This window comes from Ranitomeya variabilis, chromosome 6, assembly GCF_051348905.1.
Source record: "Ranitomeya variabilis isolate aRanVar5 chromosome 6, aRanVar5.hap1, whole genome shotgun sequence".
Lineage (NCBI taxonomy): Eukaryota > Metazoa > Chordata > Amphibia > Anura > Dendrobatidae > Ranitomeya > Ranitomeya variabilis.
In genome coordinates, this window is record NC_135237.1 from 174,639,657 (window position 1) to 174,664,778 (window position 25,122).

The window sequence follows — 25,122 nt, forward strand, 5'->3', positions numbered from 1 at the left end:
AATGAAAAAAAATACATGTAACAAAAGTGGGCTACTTTCATAGAGCTGTGATCACTGTATAATCAGTAGGAATCTGATCTCTGGGACCCTCACTGATCATGAGAATGAAGAGACCACTGTTGCAATGTATTGTTGTGGACCATTGAATGATACTGTTCTGCAGTTCCCATGTACAACCGGTGGCCACACACCTTCATTCTCAAGATCTGTGAGAGCTCCAAAGGTCCCTGAGGTCAGACCCTACCATTCATAAAGTAATATAACATTTTAGTTATTTTCCATCACATTATAAAATGGGATTACCCCTTTAAAATCCTTTCAATCAATTCAGCACCGGTGGTGGGCCATAAAAGCTAAGAAAAAAGGCATTCACTTGTCCTAAACGCCATCAAGGCTCGATTTTGGGCTCCCACCTTCAGGATCGGTAGGGTTTTATTCTCATAATATGTGTTGATATCTATGACAAGCACTGACACAGTCTTAGGCCGGGGTCACACTACAGCGCAATACGGATGAGTGCTAAGCGATAAAAAATCACATAGCACTTGGACCAATGTTAATCTATGGGGCAGCTCCCATCATCTGTTTTTTTCTCGTCTGTAATATACTTTAGAGTGAAATCGCAGCATGCTGCAATTGTCCGCGTATCTCAGCTGAGAAACGCCAATGCAAGTCTATGGGTGCGAGACAAAATCGCACAGCACACGGACCATGTGTGTGAGAAAATGTCACCATACGGATGACATACGGATGACACACGGATACTTTTTTGAGAAAAAAACTCATCCTGGCATTGCACACGGATGACATACAGAGAACATTTGTGCTATTCTCGTCAGACAAAATCGGACAGATTTTTTATACATTGTGTGTGACTCCAGCCTAACAGCTACTACTGGGATTCTGGTGGGAAGAGGATGTAAATAACTTATCAGCAGTGACTATATCATGTCTAAAGTGACTGCTATACTCCCTAAAAATGATTGCAAGAATGAAAAAAGATCTAAATTTGGACTTCAGGAAAAAAAAAGTTTAAAAAATGTACAAATTTTTTTTAAAAAAGGACCTGTCACTTGCCATAATTTTTTTTACCTGGTATAAATATCTCTGCCCTCCTATTTTTTGTTCTTGGGCCTTTCCATTTCTGAGATATGGCACTCCTTTCCTTATATGTAAATCTAACCTTTTTAGCCAGCTGGGGATGGTCCTCAAGCATACTTCCATAAAGAAGAGTTGAGGACCACTTGGTTAAAAAGACTAGACTTACATAAAGGACTGAAAAGAGCATATCTCATGGAAAGGTTCAGAAGCAAAAGAGTAACAACTCAAGATAGAGAAAACAGCTGCATTTACACCAGAAAAATACAGATTTATGGCAAGTTACTGGTTCCCTTTAAATTACCCACATCTGATTAAAAGGGTGGTCATAGATTTATAACTGGAATTGAGGCAAAACAAGAAAATACGCAGCATTAAGCCATTTAATCTCATGGCCTTTCAGACACTCCAGTGGTCCCCGTCAGTCCTACAGTGATGATGTCAAGTGCACAGTTCACAGCCAATCACTAGCATCAGCCTCTGTCATGTGACCCCTCAGTGTGACATCATTGCTGCATAACCAGTGAGGACCACCAGAACAGTAGTGTTACAGTGCAGGGGATCAAATAGTTAAGTCATTCTTTTTTTATTGTTTTAACTAATTTCCAAGTTGTTTTTCCGTTTTTATTTATTCAGACAACATTTCTCCTATTGTAGTTTTTCTTAAACGGTGAACACATTAGCCATTAAAGTATCTAATTTAAGCAATTTTTTCACCTTTATTTCATTTTGCTAGAATCTAAAGACAGTTTTTGTCATGTCGTACTCAAAACTAAGTGACAAAATGACATATAATTTGTAGGGAGGTTTTACAACAGGGCTGAATGCTGGTGACTGGAAGCCATCACAAAAATACAGTTCTTACATGGCAGGGGTGTGCTTAATTTATCTGAACAGCAATGGGCTTAAAGTAGATACCTTACCAATGTTCACGATAAAATGAGACCTAAAAGTATAATTGAACTGCGCTGACCCTGAGAACAGCACAATAATAACTTTCAACACGTGTCATTTCTTTCCTTTTTTTTTCCATTTTTAAAGCTGTGAACTGGATGATATTTCCCTGGCCAAATTTAGTGTTATAAAGCAATATTGAATTGAGAACACTATCAGGCCTTAGGAGTTACTATGTCATTTTAAAGGTGAAAACTGTTAAAGCTTGCCAAGTATAGAGGCTAAAGTACATTACGATGGCTATTTCTGGATTTTGTGGTCCCATCTATTGTCTTTACTATGTAATAATATCACACTTTATGCAAAATCTGTGCTTCTACCGATATATGTAATGGGGGATAAATCTGTACTAAGAAAATAACAGCATTCTCCTAACTGGAAAACAAAAACTTATTGGAGTTGTGTAAACTAATCGTGCAATCATTTCTAAGAAGCCAATTTGTGAATCAATCAGGTTGACCCTCGATGGCTACATTTCTTCATGACTTGCCCAATTGTGTAGCCGTAGAGGGTGCAAATGGGGTAGAGAATGGCAAGTGGTTTAAAATGAATGTTCACTCATGAACAATGTTTTGAATTACATTTTTTGCTAAATGGGTTCAAACTAATTATAGCTTGCAATACGCATTACCACCCAATCACACGTCCGTGGATCTTCGTCTGTTGGCCTCCCAACCCAAACATGACAGCTTCACAGAAATATATATAGCTGTTATGCTCGGATCGCTACAGTTCAAGCATTTCTGTCTGATCTTGGACTGATCTGCACTGACGTCTGAATAAGCCCTTAAAGGGAATCTGTTAGCAGGTGTTAGTTGCCTCATCTGAGAGCAGCATGATGTGGGAAAAGAGACCCTAAAACCAGTGATGTATCACTGAGTGTACTGGGTGCAGCAGGTCTGACACAATCAGAGTTCTTAGATGTATGATGAAGCAGAGATGAGAAAGCTAATTCTGCCCACAACAGGCTCTCTGTGTTCATAGTCTATAGAAAGTGAGCTGCTTATTACAAGAGGGGGCAGAGTCTGACAATTGCTCAAGCAATTATAATGTCCAGGTGATAAAATTTTCACTGTAAGTAAACAACAGCACACCGCCTGATAAATGACACATCGCTGAAATCTGTGATTTAACCCCATACCTCATGCTGCCCTCAGATTACATAGATAATACCTGCTGACCGATTCCCTTTAAATACAGTATATAATAACAAAATCCATCAATATTCTAATGGGTAATGTGGGCCTTCCGACTTTCCTCCCACAACACATATCAGAGCGTTGCAGAATAGACAGTTGAATTTCAATTTCTGAATCCTTCCATTCTCTGTGAGTTAAGCTGCTCACTAAGGTGTCTGGTATCAGCAACTCTCCCACCTTCTACTGACAACAGATGCTCCACCTAACTGATTGTACATGTGTATAAGGCTACTTTCACACTAGCGTTGTTGGCTGTACGTCACAATGCGTCGTTTTGGAGAAAAAACGTATCCTACAAAGTTGCCCTCAGGATGCGTTTTTCCCCATAGACTCTCATTAGCGACGCATTGCGACGGATTGCCACACGTCGCATCCGTCGTGCGACGGATGCGCTGTGTTTTGGCGGACCGTTGGCACAAAAAAGTTACATGTAACATTTTTTTGTGCGTCGAGTCCACCATTTTTAACCGCGCATGCGCGGCCAAAACTCCGCCCCCCTCCTCCCCGGAATTCACAATGGGGCAGCGGATGCGTTGTAAAACTGCATCCGCAGCCCACGTTGTGCTACTTAACACACTGTCTGTCGGTACGTCGGGCTGATGGTTTGCGACGGCCCGTACCGACGGACTAGTGTGAAAGTAGCCTAAAGTGGTGGCAAGAAAAGGCTGTCGGTTGACATCTTTTCAATGTGTATTAACAGCCTAACTTCTTGACATATTATTATAGAGAGATTTGATTTTCTAAGCACTTGGCATTCATTGCATAGTTAACTGCGTACCACTAGGCGAAGAATAGATGTTTACTCTGTTTTGTTTATTCAATGAACTTAAAGCGAATCTGGAACTAGCATTTTTCTTCCCCCTCTGAGTGCAGCATTATGAAGGGGCAGAGACCTATGACAGTGATGTAGTACTGAGCTGCTTGTAGCAGTTTCAATAAAATCACAATTTTATCTGCTGCAGATCTATTAGGTTTTTAAGCTCTGTATAACCATGCTCACACCAATGATTGGCAGTTTCCTGTGTGCTCTGTGCATAGGCAGAAAGCTGCCAATCAATGGTGGGCATGAGGTTATACAGAGCTCATGAGTATGGATGACTACATGGCAGCAAGTTTACTAGTCCTGTAGTGATAATCTCCAGCTGATAAAACAGTGATTTTATCAAAACTACAGCAAGCAGCCCAGTAAGTGACACATCACTGGAATCAGACACTGTCTCAATATTATGCTGTTTTAAGATTAAGTGGTGAGAACCTGGTGAGATTTTCTCTTTAATCTTAAATTTAATGTAATCTCTTTAGGTACCTTTGTGGTGGTTGCAAGCCTACATGATAACATGTAATAATTGGGCCTAAGTGATAACATAGTGGACCATAAAGTCACCGAGTGCAAAGATAACAGTGTTACATATGTGTATTTATATAAGTACTTAGTGTTATAGACAACTTGCACTAATTAAAAACATTTCCATTATTTCAAAAGTCTTCTGAATGTTATCTAACCTTTTCCTTAGTAAAGAGATGAAGTTGTTGTATGTGACTGGTAGTAATGCTACATCTTTACTATGTCTAAAAGATAAGTAAAATCTAACTATAAAGCATGATTATATGATTAATTGTTTTGGTGGATTACAGCTACCTCGTCCCTGAACTCACAACTTCAACAACTTCAGCATCTACAGCAGCTTCATCAGCATCATCACCACCATCATCATCAAGGATCACAGCAACAGCAGCAGCAACAGCAACAGCAAGCTACAGCTCAGCATCAGCAATCACCCCAGCAATCATCGCAGCCTCATCCCTCCCAGCCATCCCAGCAGCAACAAAATCAGCAACAGCAGCAAAACCAAACATCGAACAAAAGCCAGAACCAACTCGCTACAAGCCAGCAGCCCTGCAGCTCTCCCCAAAAGCCCAATCACTCACCAGGACATGGCCTTCCATCCCCAATGACCCCGCCAAACCCAATGCAGGTAAGAAAGTTAGTTTTCTACTTTAAATTTATGTTGATGTTATATAAGCCCTCGTAGTGTTCAAATACCATTCTGCAGCTGCAGTGAATTAGCTTTAAGCTGTTCTTATATCCATTTTTATCAACATGATCATTTGTAGAGTAAAAAACTGCACAAAGGTTTATGGCTAGACATAAATAGTAGTGGTACCCATACACATAAAACCAAAGTTGGTAGAACCTGTTGACTTTGGCAGGACCCACCAGCTCTCTTATGAGTTTAGGGGCCTTCTGACTCCTAGCATCCGTTGGGAAAAAGTTGAATTTGGCCTGATGACTTTCAACACTCAGTCCTTTAGTTCTTGGGGAAATACACTGCCATCAGAAGTATCTGGCAGAGACTTACTTCTCACCCCACTAAAAACACATTAACACTCAGTTGAATGGAGTGTGCATGTGTATTGAGGAGTCATGCGGAATAGCTATCTGGGCACCTTACAGCCATAAGATAATACTGGCCAATAACCAGCACGTTTAAAATACAGCTTGCCTAAAAGCACTGACGTGATCACATTTGTCCAATGTTTGAGTTTTATGGAACCTTCTAAAAATGATGGATTTCTTGAACAATTTAATGATGATTCTAACAAAAGAGCAGAATATCGAGAACAGAAGAAAATGGTTTTGGTTTATTAAATACTCAATATAAAAATGTGCTGATTGCTGTGGTGTTTTTCTCAGCCTATGTATGCAAGGCAGTCTAGGCTTCATTAGATTCTCTCTGCACATATCATATATCATGTGTCAATGGCAACAATAACTCATTTGCCCATAAAAAATCTATAATGTTGTCACAGTAATAACCCTATTACTAGTAACATTATGTAGTGATATGTCTTGTTTAAGGACCAATGGAATACAATATATGCACGTTTACAGAGAACCTGTCGCTGAGATAGAGCTCTTTAAATGTGTGTATCTGTCTGATATCAGAGTAAAGTAGGTATACAACTGAGTAATTTACGCTCACTAAACAGCCACCAAAGTGACAAACTGGGCAGTTCATAATTGTTATAATATATTTATTATTAATACTAGTTGGCCCGTGCAAAATTTTCGCACATTGGTCGTAGGGGGCGCAGGCAACTTCCAAAAAAGCAAGCTGGTCAAATGTAAATGTATTTAATGACATGATGAACACAGACCGGTATTTATCCATATATTATTTTTAAACACTCTTTTTCAGTGATTACTTTGTATCTCCGTTCATACAGCACACACACACACACAAATGATACACCATTTGAAAGGAAAACTTGCCCCCTTCAGCAAGAAAATAGCCAAACAAGCCACACATCCATGAAGTGATCACAAAGTACAGTTTAAACATTAATTTTCATAAACCTGCAGTAAGGAAAATAACCTGCAGGTGGCACCACATTATTTCACCTAAATAGAGCTTTGCTGAACAATGTGGACATACTTTATCCATACTCCCAACACTGTGGGTTTTAACTTCATTGTTTGGAAGTAATAAGCGAGCACAACAGTATGTCTTTGGAAGTGAATGTTGGCACCTCCTTGCACAGAAGTCTTGTTGTAGACGCAGGAAGTAATCAGGTGGAACTAAATCAATACAGTGCTCTTGCAGTAGTGTTCTACGCTGATTCACTATCTGTTGTCTGTGCTTCTGTTGAGCTGGTCTATGGTTTTCAAGTCTTTGTTGCCTTTGTTCATGAGGTTGTAGCCTGTTTGATGTTCGCTGAGATGGTGTCTGAAGAGGTCTATGACGTCTCATTCATGTTGGCCTGCCTCGATGGCCTGCTTTTTATGCGCCTCTTCCTAGTCATCCAGCAAAGTAATTCCAAGCCCAAACAATGTCAGTTCTGCGCTCCAAATGCAGCTTGAAATGTACAATAGGCAGTGCATGGCTTCAATAGAATAAGCAGGGCCTGTTTCCAAATGCGGTTGCATATGTGACTCACCTGCAGTGAAGTTTGTGTTTGGATTTGTTTGTGAAGTCTGTAAGCAGCTTTGTGGTAGTGTGCTTTGGGGTAATATGGTGCCACCTGCAGGTCATTTTTCCTTACTGCAGGTTTATGAAAATTAATGTTTAAACTGTACTTTGTGATCACATCATGGACGTGTGATTTATTTGGCTATTTTCTTGCTGAAGGGGGCAAGTTTACCTTTCAAATGGTGTATCATTTGTGTGTGTGGGTGTAGTATGAACGCAGATACAAAGTAATCACCAAAAAAGAGTGATTAGAAATAATATATAAGTATAGCACTGATTTCCACTCCTCAACATTGAAAATGCAACAAGAAGGAAAAGTCAAAGAAGTATGGAAATCACAGGATCAATAGAAATGTTAAATATATGAAAATGATGAAAAAATGGAAACTGAACTTTCAAAACATAATGATTTATTTAGTATTGAGTATGAGCATTGTGGGCAGAAATACATTCACTTGTCTGTTTTCAATTAGGTTATTAATGCATGTCTGAGGAATGTTCTGCAATGCTGAATGCACTTGGGCAAGCAAATCATCAAGATCCACTGCTGGCAGCTTCCTTTGTAGTTGCTATCCAAAGACTCCCCAGATGTGCTGGATGAGTCACAACTCCGAAGATGCTGCAGACCTTGGAAGCACATATAGGTTACATATTCTTTTCACAGTAACGAGAGCAACTTGTGGTCTCTGGTATTGTCATGTTGAAAAATGGCTTGGGACGCTTTGGGGAAAAGGCCGTATCACTGGTTCCACCTCCAAATCAATGTAGTGCCGCTGTTAGCGTACTTGGAATGAATACTACAGTGGTCCAGTTACTGTAGATTATGCCAGACCCATACCATAATCATGGCAGTAGGGCCGGTGTGATATTCTTAAATGAAGACATCATCTCTGTTTTGTCCATGTGGTTTGAAAATGGATGTAATGGAGCAATGGAGGCTGGAATAGAGGTCTATCCTTTTCAGCGTTGAGCCCTGTTTTTATTTTGTATGCAACGATAACTGGACATTTTTGTGAAGATCATGTGGGTAATGCCATGAAGAGGCTTTCACAAAGAAATGTCACACTCTTCCCACTGTTGGTATTATGGTGGCATAATGTATGGTAGCCAGATTCCTTTAGTCTTTATTACAGACTAGTTGAAGAGCCCAGGCATAGTAACTAACTGTGGTTAGTTATAACATATAATGATTATATTGCACATAAAGCACTGCTTTTCTCCTTTATAGTCGCCTCCCCTAGCAGCACCTCACACTCCACTTCCATGGCACAGCGGTGTAATCCATGAGGCTCCTGCCTTTCCCTTGACATCATGCCTCACAGGAGCAACTGCATTCTAGATACCGCGGAGCTAGATTTGGCATGTGCTTGCCGTGCACTGATACTCTGAAGGCGGCGGCCCTGATTGTAGCTCGCAGTGGCTGGGACATCGCAGCTGGTGAGTTTTGCAGGGTGGCTTTTGAGGTGAATGTGTCTCCACCCGTGTGCGCTAACAATGTGGGCCATGTGGATGGTGTTTTGCATGTGGAGAGGGCAGGGTTATGTGTAGTGGGCATGGCTTGATCCATACACACACACATACATACACTCAGCTTATATATATAGATATACTAACAACTCAGCGTTACATTGATTTGGTCATGGAATCAGTGGTATGGTTATTTCTCCTAATAGAATTGATAGCATGCCAGTGTGCGTAGGTGTATTTCAGTGTGTGATACTTATGCTCGAGACTGTATAAATCAAGATGTTTTGCAAATTTTCTTTCCATTTTTTCATCATTTGAATATCATTAACAAGTCTATTGATCCTGTGATTTCCATGACTCCATGACTTTTTCTTCTTGGTTTTCCATTTTCAGTGATGAGAAGTATATATTGCAACATTTTACAATTCAAAGGGGAATACAACAAACAAAATCAGACAATATTAAATTACTTTGAGTCACGGAATATATTACATGATCCCATGATCAATCTCTGCAAATAGAAGTTTTTGAAAAGTATCATGTAACACTCTATAACCTCTCAGAAATAGGAGTCTTCTCAGTTCTCCCTGTCTGAGGGTTGTTTAACAAGTGTATTGTACTTGTATATCCTGCGAGGGGTTGACTCACTCAGCTGCTTCACAAGGTAGCCAGAATGGTTCTGGTAGTAGTTCAACTGCTGGTTTACTGTGGACAGCATAAACTTTAGCAGGGTTCAGCAAAATAAACAGAGCCTTTCTGGTAGAACGGTAAAGCAAAACAAAGATAATGTCCATCAAAGTCCTTTCCTTGCAGGTTTCACTAACACAAGCAACGTCCTTAGCTCCTCCTGGAGCCACATTGGAGTTCCACCTCTCCGAAGACACCACACAGACTGTCTCTCATGTCCAGGTATTTAACCATGTGTTGATCACATGATCGTGACATCACCACAGGTCCTGCTGGTACACATGCCGGTGTCGGCTCTGCAGGAGGGGATACGGTGAGCACCCTCCCACTTTATTGGTGCTCACATAAAGCCAGCCCCATGTCTAAATGTACATTAACCCTCTCAGCATGTAGCTTGCTGGGGGTGAGACATATTCTGGTTCTATATCATTGGCCACAGTATGCGCAGTGACACGTATCTCCCTTCATACACTTATTATTAGTGTATTATGATGATATCCCTATATTGATAATTGATAGCAATGGATTCTCTTTACAGGACAATCCCATTCAGAATTGATAAATGTAGCATCAGAAAAATGAAGCCCCCATAGCCACTTCCTTGTTTAGGCACAAAGATGTCCACACAACATGGAACTTTGCCTGATATAGCAGCATTTAAGGGGTCTCTATGCTTGGACCCCATATATATAGCTGATTCTTTATTCAAGCCACACACCTAGCATCTAGATTCATCTGTGTATCTGGTGTGATCTAGTGTAGCACATCATGGGAATGAAATTACAAATTCAGATACAAATGTATAAATTCAATACAAATGTATAAATTCAGAACATAAAACGGCTTGTAATAGTGTTGTGTAATACTAAACCAAGCTTAATACTTGACAGCTTAAATTTCATTTAAGATTCTTTGATTCCGTCTTATTTTCTGCCAGTTTCATCCTTCTACATTATTCAGAATCCATCTGAAGGATATTAGTTTAGTGCAATGCAAAGATTGTCAAGAGAAGACAGTAATTCAAAATGATGATGTTGTTTGTTTCAAAAACTCTGAAGGATAACAACAATTATTTCTATACAGATACCAACACTGCTGTTTCTTCAGAGAGGAAATTAAATGAAAGGCACTAGCCTAGGTGAAATGAGTAAAAGTTTCACAAAATGAACAAATATTAACACTACATCATCATCTGGCAGAACATTGACATTCTTAAATTGTTCCACGCCACTTCTCTATTAAAGAGAAATTTCATATTGCTGTATAATAACTACATGTAATGGGTTGTTTTTTTATTTCAAAACAGGTTTTTTAGTTTAATCTGAGTAATCAATTTTTTATGCTTTGCGCTCTTAAATAGGGTAAGAGTTGTGAGATGTTTGAGGGATATTTTTTAAATGGACTTACTATCAATATAATTTATCACCTATCCATAAGTTGAGAAGCGATAGATAGGTGGGGGACCGATCCAAAGAAGGGGCATCGTTTACTGTTCATGGGAGCAGGAGCAGTGGTCACACATTCACACCACTACTCCACTCACACAGGACTTTAGATTAATGGCGGTCCCAGTATTTGGACCCACTGATCACATACCTGTCATGTGGATATGTGATCAAACATATAGATGGGACAAGAGAATGACACAAGGCTATAAAAATATCTTTCTTTTCATTGGTACAGCTATTTCATTCTATGTGCAAAAAGAAAAAAAAAAAAGAAAAAAAAGAGCATGAACCGCACATCCCAAAATCATACGTTGATCTAAAGCCGCTAGGCAAAAATTTAAATACTGAACATGAGGTTTTCAGTTTAACATTCTGATCAGACTGTATGAAGCCCACTGCCCCTTCACGGCAAACCTCGTAGTGGGTCCTAACGCCCTTTTTTTTTTTTTTTTTTTTTTTTTTTTCTTTTTGCACAAAGCATGTACTTGTCTCTTTTTTTGGACCAGCACTCCTCCCATTTGGCTCAGGTGATTTTAATTAGCAGGAGACTGCAAAGTAAGGGGTCTAGCCCATTTTGGCTCTCACTGAAGAGCTGGAGGAAGGTGAGTTTAAATGCTCCCTTCATTTTGGTGCTGGTGCTGTGTGGCGGCCATTGTTGCTGTGGCTTTGTGCTGGTGGGGCGGCGCGGTCTGGAGTCTTGGGGGCTCAGTCTCGCAGCATGGGTGCTGTGGGGCAACAGGCCGTCCGCCCTGCTGGTGCATGGCCGCTGCGGCGTTGGTCGCCACACGGCTCCGCTCCGTTAGGGCGTTAGGACCCACTACGAGGTTTGCCGTGAAGGGGCAGTGGGCTTCATACAGTCTGATCAGAATGTTAAACTGAAAACCTCATGTTCAGTATTTAAATTTTTGCCTAGCGGCTTTAGATCAACGTATGATTTTGGGATGTGCGGTTCATGCTCTTTTTTTTTTCTTTTTGCACAGCTATTTCATTACCCAGTCAATTTATATCAACTGATCAACCCTACAGATTAGTTTGGCAAGAATCTGGACTGGGGTGGATGTGCCATATGGTTGAATGCAGTGATATAACCCAAGCCTGTGAGTCCTCAGAAGTTGGAATTTTCCCACCATTGTGACTATAGAAGCTTGTACAGAAAACAAATGAGAATTTAAAGGGAATTTGTTAGAAACTCCTATGCCCCCTCCTTTTCTCACCAAACCATTTACATGATAATTTAGCCCTTTTAAGTATAAGATGCTTAATCCTTATATGACCCCAAAGCAATGACCAGTAGTGAGAAATCACATTTTGAAGTTTAGTAAACATCAGTCTGGAAGTGCATTGGGGCATGAACATGTATTTCCAGATCGTCAGCCTCACACTCTATTCCCTTCCCTACTGCCACCTTAATTTGGTTGATTAAACAGTTGTATTCTCTGATACATGGCCATTGATATGTCACTTAGCCAGAAGAGGGTGGTGCTGGAGAGAGAGTGCAGTAACAGGCTGAGGAGCTGGAGACGCAACTTCCAAATGTGATTTTGACCTTGGGGTTGTAAAGGGATCAACTGGCTTATCTTTGAAAGGGCTGCACAGTAGTGATGGAAGAACGTGCTTAGATAATGTCTTATCTGAGCACACTCAAGAGTTATCCAAGTATCTGGGAGTGATCGTATATTATGTTCGAGTCCCTGAAGCTGCTTGATTTGCGGCTGTTAGACAGCCTCAACACATGTGGAGAAAAATTGTATTAATTGTTTATTTCTGAGAGTCAACAATTGTATTTGATATTACCGTTCAAATTCAATGGGTTGTCTGGAACCTACATAACAAGGTGTGTGATAGGTTATCCATATAATATCTATGAGGGTCCCACAACCACCCTCAACAATCAGCTGCTCTGCCAGTGGTCAGATTTATGCACTATACAGAGCAAACACCTCAAGTTAAAAAAAAAACAGATAAACTGTAATACATTGGCAACAGCTACTAAGCAATACAGTATATGAATAATAGCTGAAGAGCCCGGCGTTGCCTGGACATAGTAACTAACTGTGGTTAGTTATAACAAATTATAATGATTATCCTCCATCCGAAAGTCCCGTGCCCATATACCAATCATACATATCCTCCATCTCATAGTCCCATTCCCATATACCCATGATACATAACCTCCATTCCATAGTCCCGTGCCCATATACCCATCACACATCCTCCATCCCATAGTCCTGTGCCCATATTCCCATCATACTTATCCTCCATCCCATAGTCCCGTGCCCATATTCCCATCATACATATCCTCCATCCCATAGTCCCGTGCCCATATACCCATCACACATCCTCCATCCCATAGTTCCGTGCACATATACCTATTATGACATCATCTTCACCATGGCAACAATTCTGACATCATCGTCACCATGGCAACTTATAATGACATCATCATCACCATGGCAACCATTATGACATCACCATCACCATTGCATCTTATTATGACATCATCATAGTCATGGCAACTATTATGACATCATCATCGCCATGGCAACCATTATGACATCACCATCACCATTGCATCATATTATGACATCATCGTAGCCATGGCAAACATTATGACATGATCGCCACCATTACAACCTAGTATGACATCATCGTCACCATGGCAACCATTATGACATCACCGTCACCATTGCATCCTATTATGACATCATTGTAGCCATGGCAACCATTATGACATCATCATCGCTATGGCAACCATTATGACATCATCGTCGATTTACACACACACATATACACACTCATTTTTATATATATAGATATTCTGGTCTGCCCAGTTACATCCAGACACTGTAGTAGATATAAGTCCTAGATAACTCTTATACTGCTTTATATTAATGTGCATCGTTAAAGACCAAGCCTCCGATTCACCAAATATTTCATGCCAAAAATCTGGCAAATTTTGCAACTTTCGGTGTTTTCACCACACCATTATTCTGGCCACAATCGGCAATTTAAAATTCACTATTTTTCATGCTTTTGTAGATCAGAGAGACATATAGACGGATAGATAGATCATGGATGATAGATAGCTAGATAAAGTAAAGGTTCTGTTCTCTAGCTTGCATTTTTACATTTTTAGATCTCTGTTGTTATATTATTACGAGACTTTTAAAAGTATTTGAAAACATATGGACTAAGCATTGCGCTTGCCTTTTCCTGTTGACTTCCTAATCCTAGAATGCCCACAGACCAGACAGGTCCTATTATAGGCACTAGCAGGTAAGGACAACATAAGGTTTGTTCAGCTTCAGAACAAATCAATAGGTAAAGGTTGCATTTAATATTTGGAGAGCTAAGGTCTGTAAGAATTGCCATGACTGCTTTGGGCTATTTGTTCTTAGTGCACACTGACAGGGCCATGATCATATACATATAATGAGAGGCTCACTCTTTTGCCAGACTGTTTTGAGAGAATGACTAAACAGTCCAGAAGAATGTGAAATTTGCTTAGGTATTAATGGGTTGATTGCTGAGTTAAAGCCCTGCATATTTTCTGCAGAACTTGATTGATTAGTGCCTCTAGTCTTCACACTTGAAGCTTGGATTTGACTTGAAAATTCTGCCAAGTCTTTTACTCTGAAATTTATCTTAATTAGATCTGAAAGACCTGTCACAGCAGAACAGTCGCACCGATTAAAATGAAAAACAGGAGAAATTACTGATCAAATTAATCATAATGTCGGGTTACAGCTGTAGGTCTGATGTAATTTGCCACTCCAGTGAGTTACATCAGCGCAGGCGGAGGAGAGGGAGCTGGATTCTGGTTGATCCGTAACACAAGCCAGCTTTGGGCAGCTCATCAGCAGGCTTATTCCAGCCTTTCTTTTGGCTTTTTTCCAGTGGCCGGGAACTACTGGTACTAGACATTCAGTACTAAGCAGCAGGTGCCATGTCTTCCCTGCAGCTGTAGTCCAATAATAAACTTCTATGAAAAGATATAAAGATCAGATATGACATATCTATCTTATTGCATTTACCGTATTCAGTGACGACCACTTCTGGAAGACAGAATTAATACATCTAGTAGCAATGAGATTAAAGGGTTGCCTAATGAACGTATCTTTAGGAGCCCCCGCAATCTCAGCCTCCCGCTTCCTGCTTGTTGGGGGTGGTACACTTATAATTAACAGCTTGGACCAGAGGTTTGATTGGTCACTGGTCCGATCGGTGCACTCTGTTTCTTAAAAAAAAAAGACCTTTGCCTCTGCAACAATGGCAGGGGTCCTGAAGCATTCCAGATGCAGTCACCTAGCCAACATCAGAGCAGCGCTCCTAAGCTCTTTAGCAAAGAGCTTGCAAGCGTTGTGCTCCTTGCTTAGGAGATCAGACACTTCTAGTAGACTGTAGAGGTGGCTAGGTAATGGGAAGTATAAAATAACATTTTAAATCCTCTATTTTTGGGATTCTTAATAAGAGGTAAATCACAAAGAAGCTTGTTTTTACACACATCACCCTTGCGTATAACATCGGATACAAAATGCTAATGACACTGGACCCAAACTCTGCTGCAAGTGTGAGCCCAGTGTCAATACTCTGTGCCCCGATCCTCTCGCATGAGAGAATCATAACACAGATGCGGAGGAGATGGAGAAAGTAATTTCTCCATCTCCTCCATTGTCTGTCTCGGTGTATATCAGACTGGACTTGGATGACATCCGAATGCAGTCCGATGTTTCACTTGCACCCATAGACTTGTATGGGTGTGAGTGAGCCGAGTCTCGCTGTCACTCACAGCATGCTGCCATTTTTCTCTCTTGCCAAATCGGCATGAGAAAATAATCACAGATCTGCTCAGCCTCATAGTATAACACTGGGCAGAGTGTAAATCATATATGTAATTGAATAGCACTTGTCCAATTTATACGCTCGTGTGAGCGAACCCTTAAGGGTATGTGCACCCTTACCTATTTGCTGCATTCACTTCTTCATCAAAATGTATCTTTTAGCAGGAAAAATGTTGCATAAAAATATGTGTATCTTTGCATACATTTTTGATGCTTTTTATGATCCATTTTTCCTCATTCATCAGAGTGGATGAAAAGTGCTGTAAAAACACTGAAAGGATTGACATGGAAAAATAATCTGCATGCAAAAATAAGTAACATGATTTCAGAAATCTCCCCGAGTTTGCTGGGATAGTAGAATGCTGCAATTTTTTTGGAGCAAATGAGTAGGGCAAAACACATGACAAAAACGTGAAATGTGAACATACCCTAAAGGGAATTTGTTACCAGCGTTTTGCCACCTAATTTGAAAGCACCATAATGCAGAGACAGAGGCCCTGATTCCACCGATGTATCACTTACTGGGCTGCGTACTGTATTTTGATAAAAAATCTCTGTTTTATCAGCAGGAGATTATGAGGACTAGCAAACCTGCTGCTAGGTAGTCAAGCATGTTCATGAGCTCTGTAAAACTCTGTCCCCATTACTGATTGGCAGCTTTCTGTGTACCCTGTGTATAAGTAGAAATCTGCCAATCATTGGGAGAGTGGCGATATACAGAGTTCAGACAACTGTTAGATGTTCAGCAGATAAAACAGTGATTTTATCAAAACTACAGGATGCAGCCACGATAAAACACAGACACACCATGAACAATAAAAGAAAATGTATATATATATATATATATATATATATATATATATATATATATATATATATATATATAATATACATATATATATATATACATATATATATATATATATATATATATATATATAAATATATATATATATATATACAGTATATATTAAAAAAAAATACAAGTCACGGTGTTCTGTGAGAAGCAGTGATTTACCACTAGGGTGAGAGACCAACCACAGCAACCAGAAACATGGATAGCCAAAGAGTGTATCGCAAGCAGAAAATAGTTAAAAAAATGCCTTTATTGGGTAGAAATGGCAATTAATAAAATAATCTAATATATAAAGCTGAATGTGTGTATGTGTGTATGTGTGTATGTCCGGGATTGGCATCTGAACCGTCGCAGCTACAGCCACAAAATTTTGCACAGTCACACGTCTGGACCCCGAGAGCGTCATAGGCTATGTTGTGAGGTGAAATTTTAACCCGGCGCTTTCCAATTCACCAAACAATTTTGCCCCTATCTACATAATGGGGAAAAAATGAAAGGAAAAGTGTTGGAGGCAAATTAACACCTGCCGGATGTGAACAAGGGGGACTTAAAGAATGAGAGCGATGGCGCCAAAGAGTATATACTGTACAGTTGCTAAGGTGGGGCCGCGACATGGGATAATCACCACACCACCACGGGGATATGAACACACACACAAAATGCGCCACACACTACCACGTGCTCGAACACATATACCACCCTCAGCGCACATTTTACCACACATACACCAACCTCGCCACATAAAAGTCGAAACACTAAAGTCGCCACTCAAAACTCGCCACGCGCAAAACTCTCCACATGCAAAACTCGCCACACGTGCAAAACTCACCTCATGGAAAACTCGCCACACGCAAAACTTGCACACGCGGAAAAATTGCCACATGCACAAAAGTTGCAACACATGCAAAAGTTGCCTCACACAAAACTTGCACATACTCAAAAGGCACCACACATAAAACTCGCCACGTGCAAAACTCGCCATGCGCAAAACTTGCTGCACACAACTTGCTACACTAACCTGTCACATGCAACTCGACACACAAAAAGTTGCTACACGCATGTCGCCACACAAAACTCTTCTCACAAAAGTCGCTACATGCATGTCGCCACACGCAACTCAACACACACAACTTGACACACGAAACTCGCCCTAAAACACACACAAGTCTGGTATTATCCTTCAAAAATAAAAATCTGATTAATAAGCAGACAAACTACAAGAGCAACAAATGTACCATATAGGAATCCGGCAGCTGTCAGTCACATGACCAGTCTATTATGTGTATGTGTGAGCTAATATATACTGCCAGGGGGTGGGCTTACTGTTGGCTGGGGATTTATCAGGCTGCCAATTTAGCTTACAAATACTGAGGTAAAAATGCTGACCAAATAACGTGTGAACGAGGTCTAATACAGGAGATGACATACAGATATATACTATATACAGGAGGAGATGACACACAGGTATATACTATTTACAGGGGAGATGACACACAGGTATATACTATATACAGGAGAAGATGACACACAGATATATACTATACACAGGAGAGATGACACACAGATATACAGTATACTATATATAGGTGAGATGACACACAGGTATATACTATATACAGGAGGAGATTACATACAGGTATATACTTTATATAGGAGGAGATGACATACAGGTATATACTATATACAGGGGAGATGACACACAGCAGGTATATACTATATACAGGGGAGATGACATACAGGTATATACTATATACAGGAGATGACATACAGGTGTATACTATATATAAGGGAGATGACAAACATGTATATACTGAGGTGAAAATGAGAGGTGTGAGGTGAAAATGAAAAGGTGTGAGTGCAAAATGAGAGGAGTGAGGGAAAATAGTGGAATGATCAGAAAATGACAGATGTGAGGTCGAAATGACAAGTGTTAGGGGGGAATGAGAGGAGTGAGGGGGAAAATGAGAGGTGTGAGGGAGAAAATGAGAGATGTGAGGGGGAAAATGAAAGATGTGATGGGGAAAATGAGAGGCGTGATGGGAAAATAAGAGAAGTGAGGTGCTATAACTAACCACAGATATTTACTATGCCCAGGCAACGCCGGGCTCTTCAGCTAGTTAATAATAATAATAATAATAATAATAATAATAATATATGTACTTGTTTCAGGACAGGATTACACATATGTATATATACCGTAATAGAATAAAAATTATATCAGATATAAAGTGGTGGACCCAAATATGTTATTTTGCAGTTACATTCCCAGTAAATGACACAACAGGGTCTTTGCCTCTACATCCTGCAGCTCTCAGATTGTATTTCAAAAACCCGGTGACATTCCCTTTAAGGCCAGGTTCACAAATTTAGTATTTGGTCAGTATTTTACATCAGTATTTGTAAGCCAAAGTCAGGAGAGGAGAAATCAAAGGAAAAGTATAATAGAAACACGTCACTATTAAAGGTGGGTGAACCCAAACAGTACAGTTCGGCGTCCGTAAAGAACACCTACTGTTCGGGCACAGACGCCAAACACGGACTTCATCAGGAAGTCTGTGTTACTGTTCGGGTTTGGCTGCCCAAACACCGGGTGTTTGTCAAGCTGTCATGTGCATGGCAGCGAGCAATCACTGCTTCTGATCGGCGGTGAAATCATCTCTGCCGGTCAGAGAGCCACGGTTCCCACGCTGTCAAAAGACACCGTGAGCACTCAGCTGTGATCGGAGGTATAAAGTTTACCTCCGGTCACTGGTTTCAGTGAATGGGACTACAGCTCCCATCAACCGAACCTGCTGCTGCTAATAACAAGAGTAGGAGCGGCAGATGGGTGTATTCATTAGCCGACCCCTGCGCTGTAAATAAATAATTAAAATAAAACTCGGAGTGGGTTCCCTTATATTTTTGATAACCAGCCAGGCAAAACTCACAGCTGGGGGCTGCAGCCCTCAGCAGTCAGCTTCAATGAGGCTGGTTATCAAGAATAGATGGGTCCCCAAGACGCATTTTTTGATTATTTAAAGCATTTTTTTTTAAAAATGGCGTGTGGTCCCCCAATCTTGGCAACCAGCCTTGCTAAAGTAGACAGCTGGGGGCTGGTATTTCCAGGCTAGTAAGGGGCCATGGATATTGCCCCCTTAGCATAAAAATAGCAACCTGCAGTTGCCCAGAAAAGGCACATCTATTAGATGCACCAATTCTGGTGCTTTGCCTTGCTCTTCCCACTTGCCCTGTAGCAGTGGCAAGTGGGGTTCATATTTGTGGGGTTGATGTCACCTTTGTATTGTCAGGTGAAATTAAGCCCACGGCTTAGTAATGGAGACACTTATCCACTACTAATCCCTATAGTTGTATTGGAAATAAAGACACAGCCAGAATAAAGTCTTTTATTAGAAATAAAACAAAACACACTTTTACACTTTTATTTAAAAATAGCAAACACAGTTATACTCACCTGACGCCTAATTCCACCAAAGCCCTCGTCTCCTGTAATAGAGCAAAAATAAAAATCAACAATATCAGTCAACTGTCCGTTGTTCTGTCCCATGCCGTAATCCATGTCTGGGGGAAAAACAGTTTTCAATGTGGACAGTGCCAAGATCCGACCATCCAGGCTATGACGTCATTGAGGTTACCTCCGGTCACTGAGGCTGCATTCCCAGCCAGGCTGAACTGCCATGACCTCGGTGAGATCCCTGCTAGCACCATGAGAAAAACTCATCAGCCGCTCCGGCTCTCGCTGTTATTAGCAGATGATGGGAGCAGATGATGGGAGCTGTAGTCCCAAAAAGGTAAGAACAGCGTCCAATCCAGGTGTAGTAATAGAAAAAGAGCTTTATTCTGCCATGATAAAATACAACGTTTTGACCAGCAATAGGTCTTTGTCAAGTACTGGATTGGACGCTGTTCTTACCTTATTTGATTGCTGCTGTATTCCAAGTGGGTTCCTTGGATCAGGAATCAGGAATGTGCGTCCTAGCTCAGTGTTGTCAGCTTTTCCAGTGACTGGAGGTAAACTTTATAACTCCGTTCACAGCTGAGCGCTCACGCTGTCTTTGACAGCATGGTAACCAAGCATCTCTGACCGGTGGGGATGATTTCACCGCCGACCAGAAGTGGTGTTTGCTGCACTGCCATGCACATGACAGCATGGCAAACACTGGATGTTTGGTCTCCCATTCAAGTGAACTTTTTTGTAACTGTTCGGCCGTACCCGCCGCACGCGAACATCCAGGTAACCGCCCATCTCTAGTCACCACTTCTCCATTTATCACCCACTCTTGGTTTTGGCTTACAAATGCTGATGTAAAATACTGACTAAATACTGAACATGTAGATGCGGCCTAAGGATGTTCGACAACCCCTTTAATGGAGACTTTTTACAAATTATAATTTTTATCAAAATAGAATATTTAGAGTAGAATCCTTATGGTAATTCCTTACATTATTATAGTAATGGGTAATAAAGAAGTGACTTGATTATAACCCCCGAGCTGGGTACATCGTTATCAAGAGCTGTCAGCAAATGTAACAATATTTTATTGGTATTTGATAATACTGTATATTCGTGTATTTTGGAACTTTAAATTATGCTGATATAGGGATTTGATTTACATTTATGTATTACACCGCTGTTTTCTTATTTTTCTGACTAACCTGCAGACAGCACTATGCAGCAGATAGGGAGTGGAATTATACATGACTGGGAGATCTGACTAGACACAAGGTTTGTAGTCTTTAACCATAGGTCTGCACATTATGACAGACAGAAAATAGTTGGAGATTTTTGAAGTGTATTATTTTCAATAGATTAAGAAAAATCAAATTCATGTGAATGTATACCCTTTGATATCCACATTATTATATTTCTTGCACAGCTAGAACAAATGTCATTAAACTCCTCTATTAAGTAATACGTTAAAGGGATTGTCTGGTCTAGGGTAAGAGTTTGCAGTCAACACTGTGCATCTAAGGTGGCCTCCCCCTGTTTACTGCGGACTCCAGCAAAGAGCCCGCAACTTTCTGGCACATGTCAGCTGATTTTATCAGCTGACATGTGCCCCATGGCTGTTAACATGTTAAATGTCGCTGTCAATCTCTGACAGCAGCATTTAACACGATCGCTTCAGAAGTGCATCACTAATTCAGCTCATCGGCACCCGTGTCACATGACCGTGGGTCGCCGTGACAACCAGGGGTCTGCAGAAGACCATTGTGGTCGTCAATGCTAGATAGCTATGAGCGCCGCCCAGCAGTTGGTGCTCATAGCAAGTAGGCACTTCTGCTACTCAGAGCAGGGCTGCAGCCCTGCTGTGTATAGCACAAGCAATCGGCTGATCGTAGCTTCTATTGAAGCAAGTGTAAAAAAAAAATGTTTTTGAAAATATTACAAAATTAAAAAATATAAAAGTCACCCCCCATTCTCCCCATTCAAAATAAAACAATAATAATAATGAAAAAATACACACATTTTTTTCCCCCCGTTTTCCAGCACATTATATGACAAAACCAATGGTGTCGTTCAAAAGTACAAGTCTCACTAAAAACAAGCCCTCACATGGACATATTGACGCAAAAATAAAAATGTTATGGCTCTGGGAAGGAGAGGAGCAAAATATGGAAACTCAAAAATGGAAAAACCCAAGGTCGCGAAGGGATTAAAATAGAATAGAAGCCCCATAAGCTTCCTCTATGACACTTAATCATTTAGATTCAAATATTTCCTGGTTTACAAAAATGTTTTTAACGTAATTCTTCCTAAATATTTATTTAATTGCTATAGTTTTCATTTTTCAGAGGACAATGAATGATTTATTATTTAACATTGTAATAGCTTTAAAAGAATGTTTTAGTCATGGCCATATTGAGTAGATGATGGAAACTGGTTTTGGCACTGATATATTCAGCAAGGATTGGAATGAAGTTACCTCCAAGATGACGTTATTAGGTTTGTGAAAACTAAGCATTCTGCATTAACAAAAATTACTGTTACAAGACAAAGTTAAAAATAATGATAGTAAAGTTTTGCTTGGCTTCAAAACAATGTCTATAGGTCGTAGTATAGATTACAATGTTGACTGGTGATATTATTCTTAGGATGTTTTAGTTATTTTCCCGAAGTTGGCTATGAAATTTGCGTTATGGGTAAATTGAATTCTGATTTAACATGTCTAAGAGAGTGTAGCAGTTAAACATAAACTGCAATTTGTCAAAATAATTCAAGAATCCAAGCAAAGAGTTTGGCCGACTGATAAGAACACTGAAAGCTTAGTATACATTTATAGCTTTATGTTTCTCTGTAGGCCCTTCTGGCAATGAAAGGGTTGAGAAAAATATGAGTTCAAGTACATAAAACTAAGAGAAAGGATCCTGGCAGATACATCTAGCAGAAGATCAATAGTAAAGCAGTTTTTTCATGATTTATTTTCTCTCGTCCTTAGCTGTAATTTCTTGACTTTATAAAACAAATTGCCCATTCAGGAAAAGCGCAATCTTCTTTCTCAGTTCTTTTTTATCTGAATTATGAGTTATCAAGCATAATTGGACCAATCCATCAACTTTTAGGAACTATGAAAACTTCCTAGGTCATCACAAAGGGGCATTCATAGGTTTTGACACCTGAAGAAAATAATAATAAAAAAAAAACCTGGAGTATTCACACAAAAAATAATGTGTGCAGTCCTTGCATTGTGAACACTTCACTAAAAGTTGTAAACTTGTAAAGAGGTCATTTACATCTGCACAAATATAGAGGAAAAAGTAGTAATGGTGAACTACATAATAATTAGTGCATTCATATACATTGATGAATATTGTAAAAAAGCTAAATATAAAATATATAAAAAACATCCTTAATCATCTCCCTTTCTTTGATCCTACTTTATTTCATATTACAATTAAACTGAGATACAAAGTATATAAAGAGTGTTTTGGTAGCTCTGCCATTTCTCCACCTCATGGTTCTGCCTCCGGCTGTAAGACAACTGGCTGCAGCAAAGGCCTCTTAGCTTTTCTCCGTCTGCATGAAGACAAACGATAGCTAGGCCCCACCCACTTGGATAAGAGAGCCGGGATTCATTATGCCTCCAACACTGGTCAGCAGGACATTTACGACTTTGTTTTCTGCTATAGTCCTAGAAGAATGTGTCCTGATCCTGATTCAACATTGCTTTTGCGCTTGTTTTTTTGTCTAGTCTTGTGTGTTTTGAGCCTTTTTTTGTTTGCACCAATTCATTATTGTATCCGTGCCTGCTTTTTAATATATGTGCTTGCCTGTTTTTTTGTTTTGTTTTTCGCTTAGTTCCCTACCAGACTGTGGGAATATTTCCATCTTAAAGATTACGCACTCTCTTATCCAGACTTTGAACTCTAAGTGATCATACTCGATATAATTGTTCTCATTATTTTACTTGTAGGGTGCCACTTACCTAGGCATCTGCACCACAGGTACTTACGTACACTTTATTGTTTTTAGGAGGCCACCATTTGGGCATACTGCAATATATGGTTCACACCATCAATCTGTGCATATCCTCCTAATATTATTATATCAAATGTACTGAGCTATATTTATACAATTTTTGGTATTGCTTATTATAGCTGAGCTACATACGAGCTAAGTGCAATCCTTGTGTATATCCACATATATTCCTATATTATACTCATCCAGGGGTGGTCCCGCTGCGGTCCGGGTCTGATGGGCATCGCGGTCCGGGTCCTGCACCTCCCATCTTCATACGATGACGTCCTCTTCTTGTCTTCCTGCCGTGGCTCCGGCGCAGGAATACTTTGTCTGCCCTGTTGAGGGCAGAGCAAAGTACTGCAGTGCGCAGGCTCCGGAAAAGATCAGAGAGGCCCAGCGCCTGCGCACTGCAGTACTTTGCTCTGCCCTCAACAGGTCAGACAAAGTACGCCTGAGCCGGAGCCGCGGCAAGAAGACAAGAAGAGGATGTCATCGTATGAAGAAAGGAGGTGCCGGACCCGGACCACGACACCCATCGGACCCGGACAGCAGCGGGACCGCCCCTGGGTGAGTATAAAATAGCCTGTTTTTCTTACCTTTCAGGTTACATCGGGGGCTTATCTACAGCATTACAGAATGCTGTAGATAAGCCCCTGATGCTGGTGGCCTTATCTCATATACGATTTTTGGGGGGACAGATTCCCTTTAAAAATCACAAAGTTTGCTGCAACCTCACTCCAGTTCCCTCCTGATGTATTTTTGAGTATGAAATCTTGTTGCATTATTTGTTACTTTGGCATCAATCTGTGACTTTGGTGCTAAAAGTTGCAAAAACAGTTCAAGACAAGAAGAAACCCCATTTTTTACTTTGCCACAAATTCATGAATAGCGCACACCAGTTTGAATTTGGCTTGAGAAAATGGCAACAAATACTACAAAAAAAGGAAAGTGACAAAAAAAATTATTTAAATGATGAATCGGAGCCTAAGGGTATGTGCTCACGGTGCGGATTTTGCTGCGGATCCGCAGCGGTTTTGACGCTGTGGATTCGCAGCTGTTTTCCATGAGTTTACAGTACCATGTAAACCTATCGGAAAAAAAATCTGCAGTGCACATGCTGCGGAAAAAAATGTGCGGAAACG

General features: G+C 40.3%; 1 protein-coding gene across 3 annotated transcripts in view; it reads left to right on the top strand.

Moving 5' to 3' along the window:
• Positions 1 to 25,122, top strand: part of POU6F2 (POU class 6 homeobox 2) — an 854,440-nt gene that overhangs the window by 599,669 nt on the left and 229,649 nt on the right. For all 3 annotated transcript variants that reach the window (XM_077269273.1, XM_077269271.1, XM_077269274.1), the window contains exon 5: positions 4,887 to 5,227. In XM_077269273.1, coding sequence (XP_077125388.1) covers positions 4,887 to 5,227 — 341 coding nt within the window. The remainder of the gene's footprint in view (positions 1 to 4,886; positions 5,228 to 25,122) is intronic.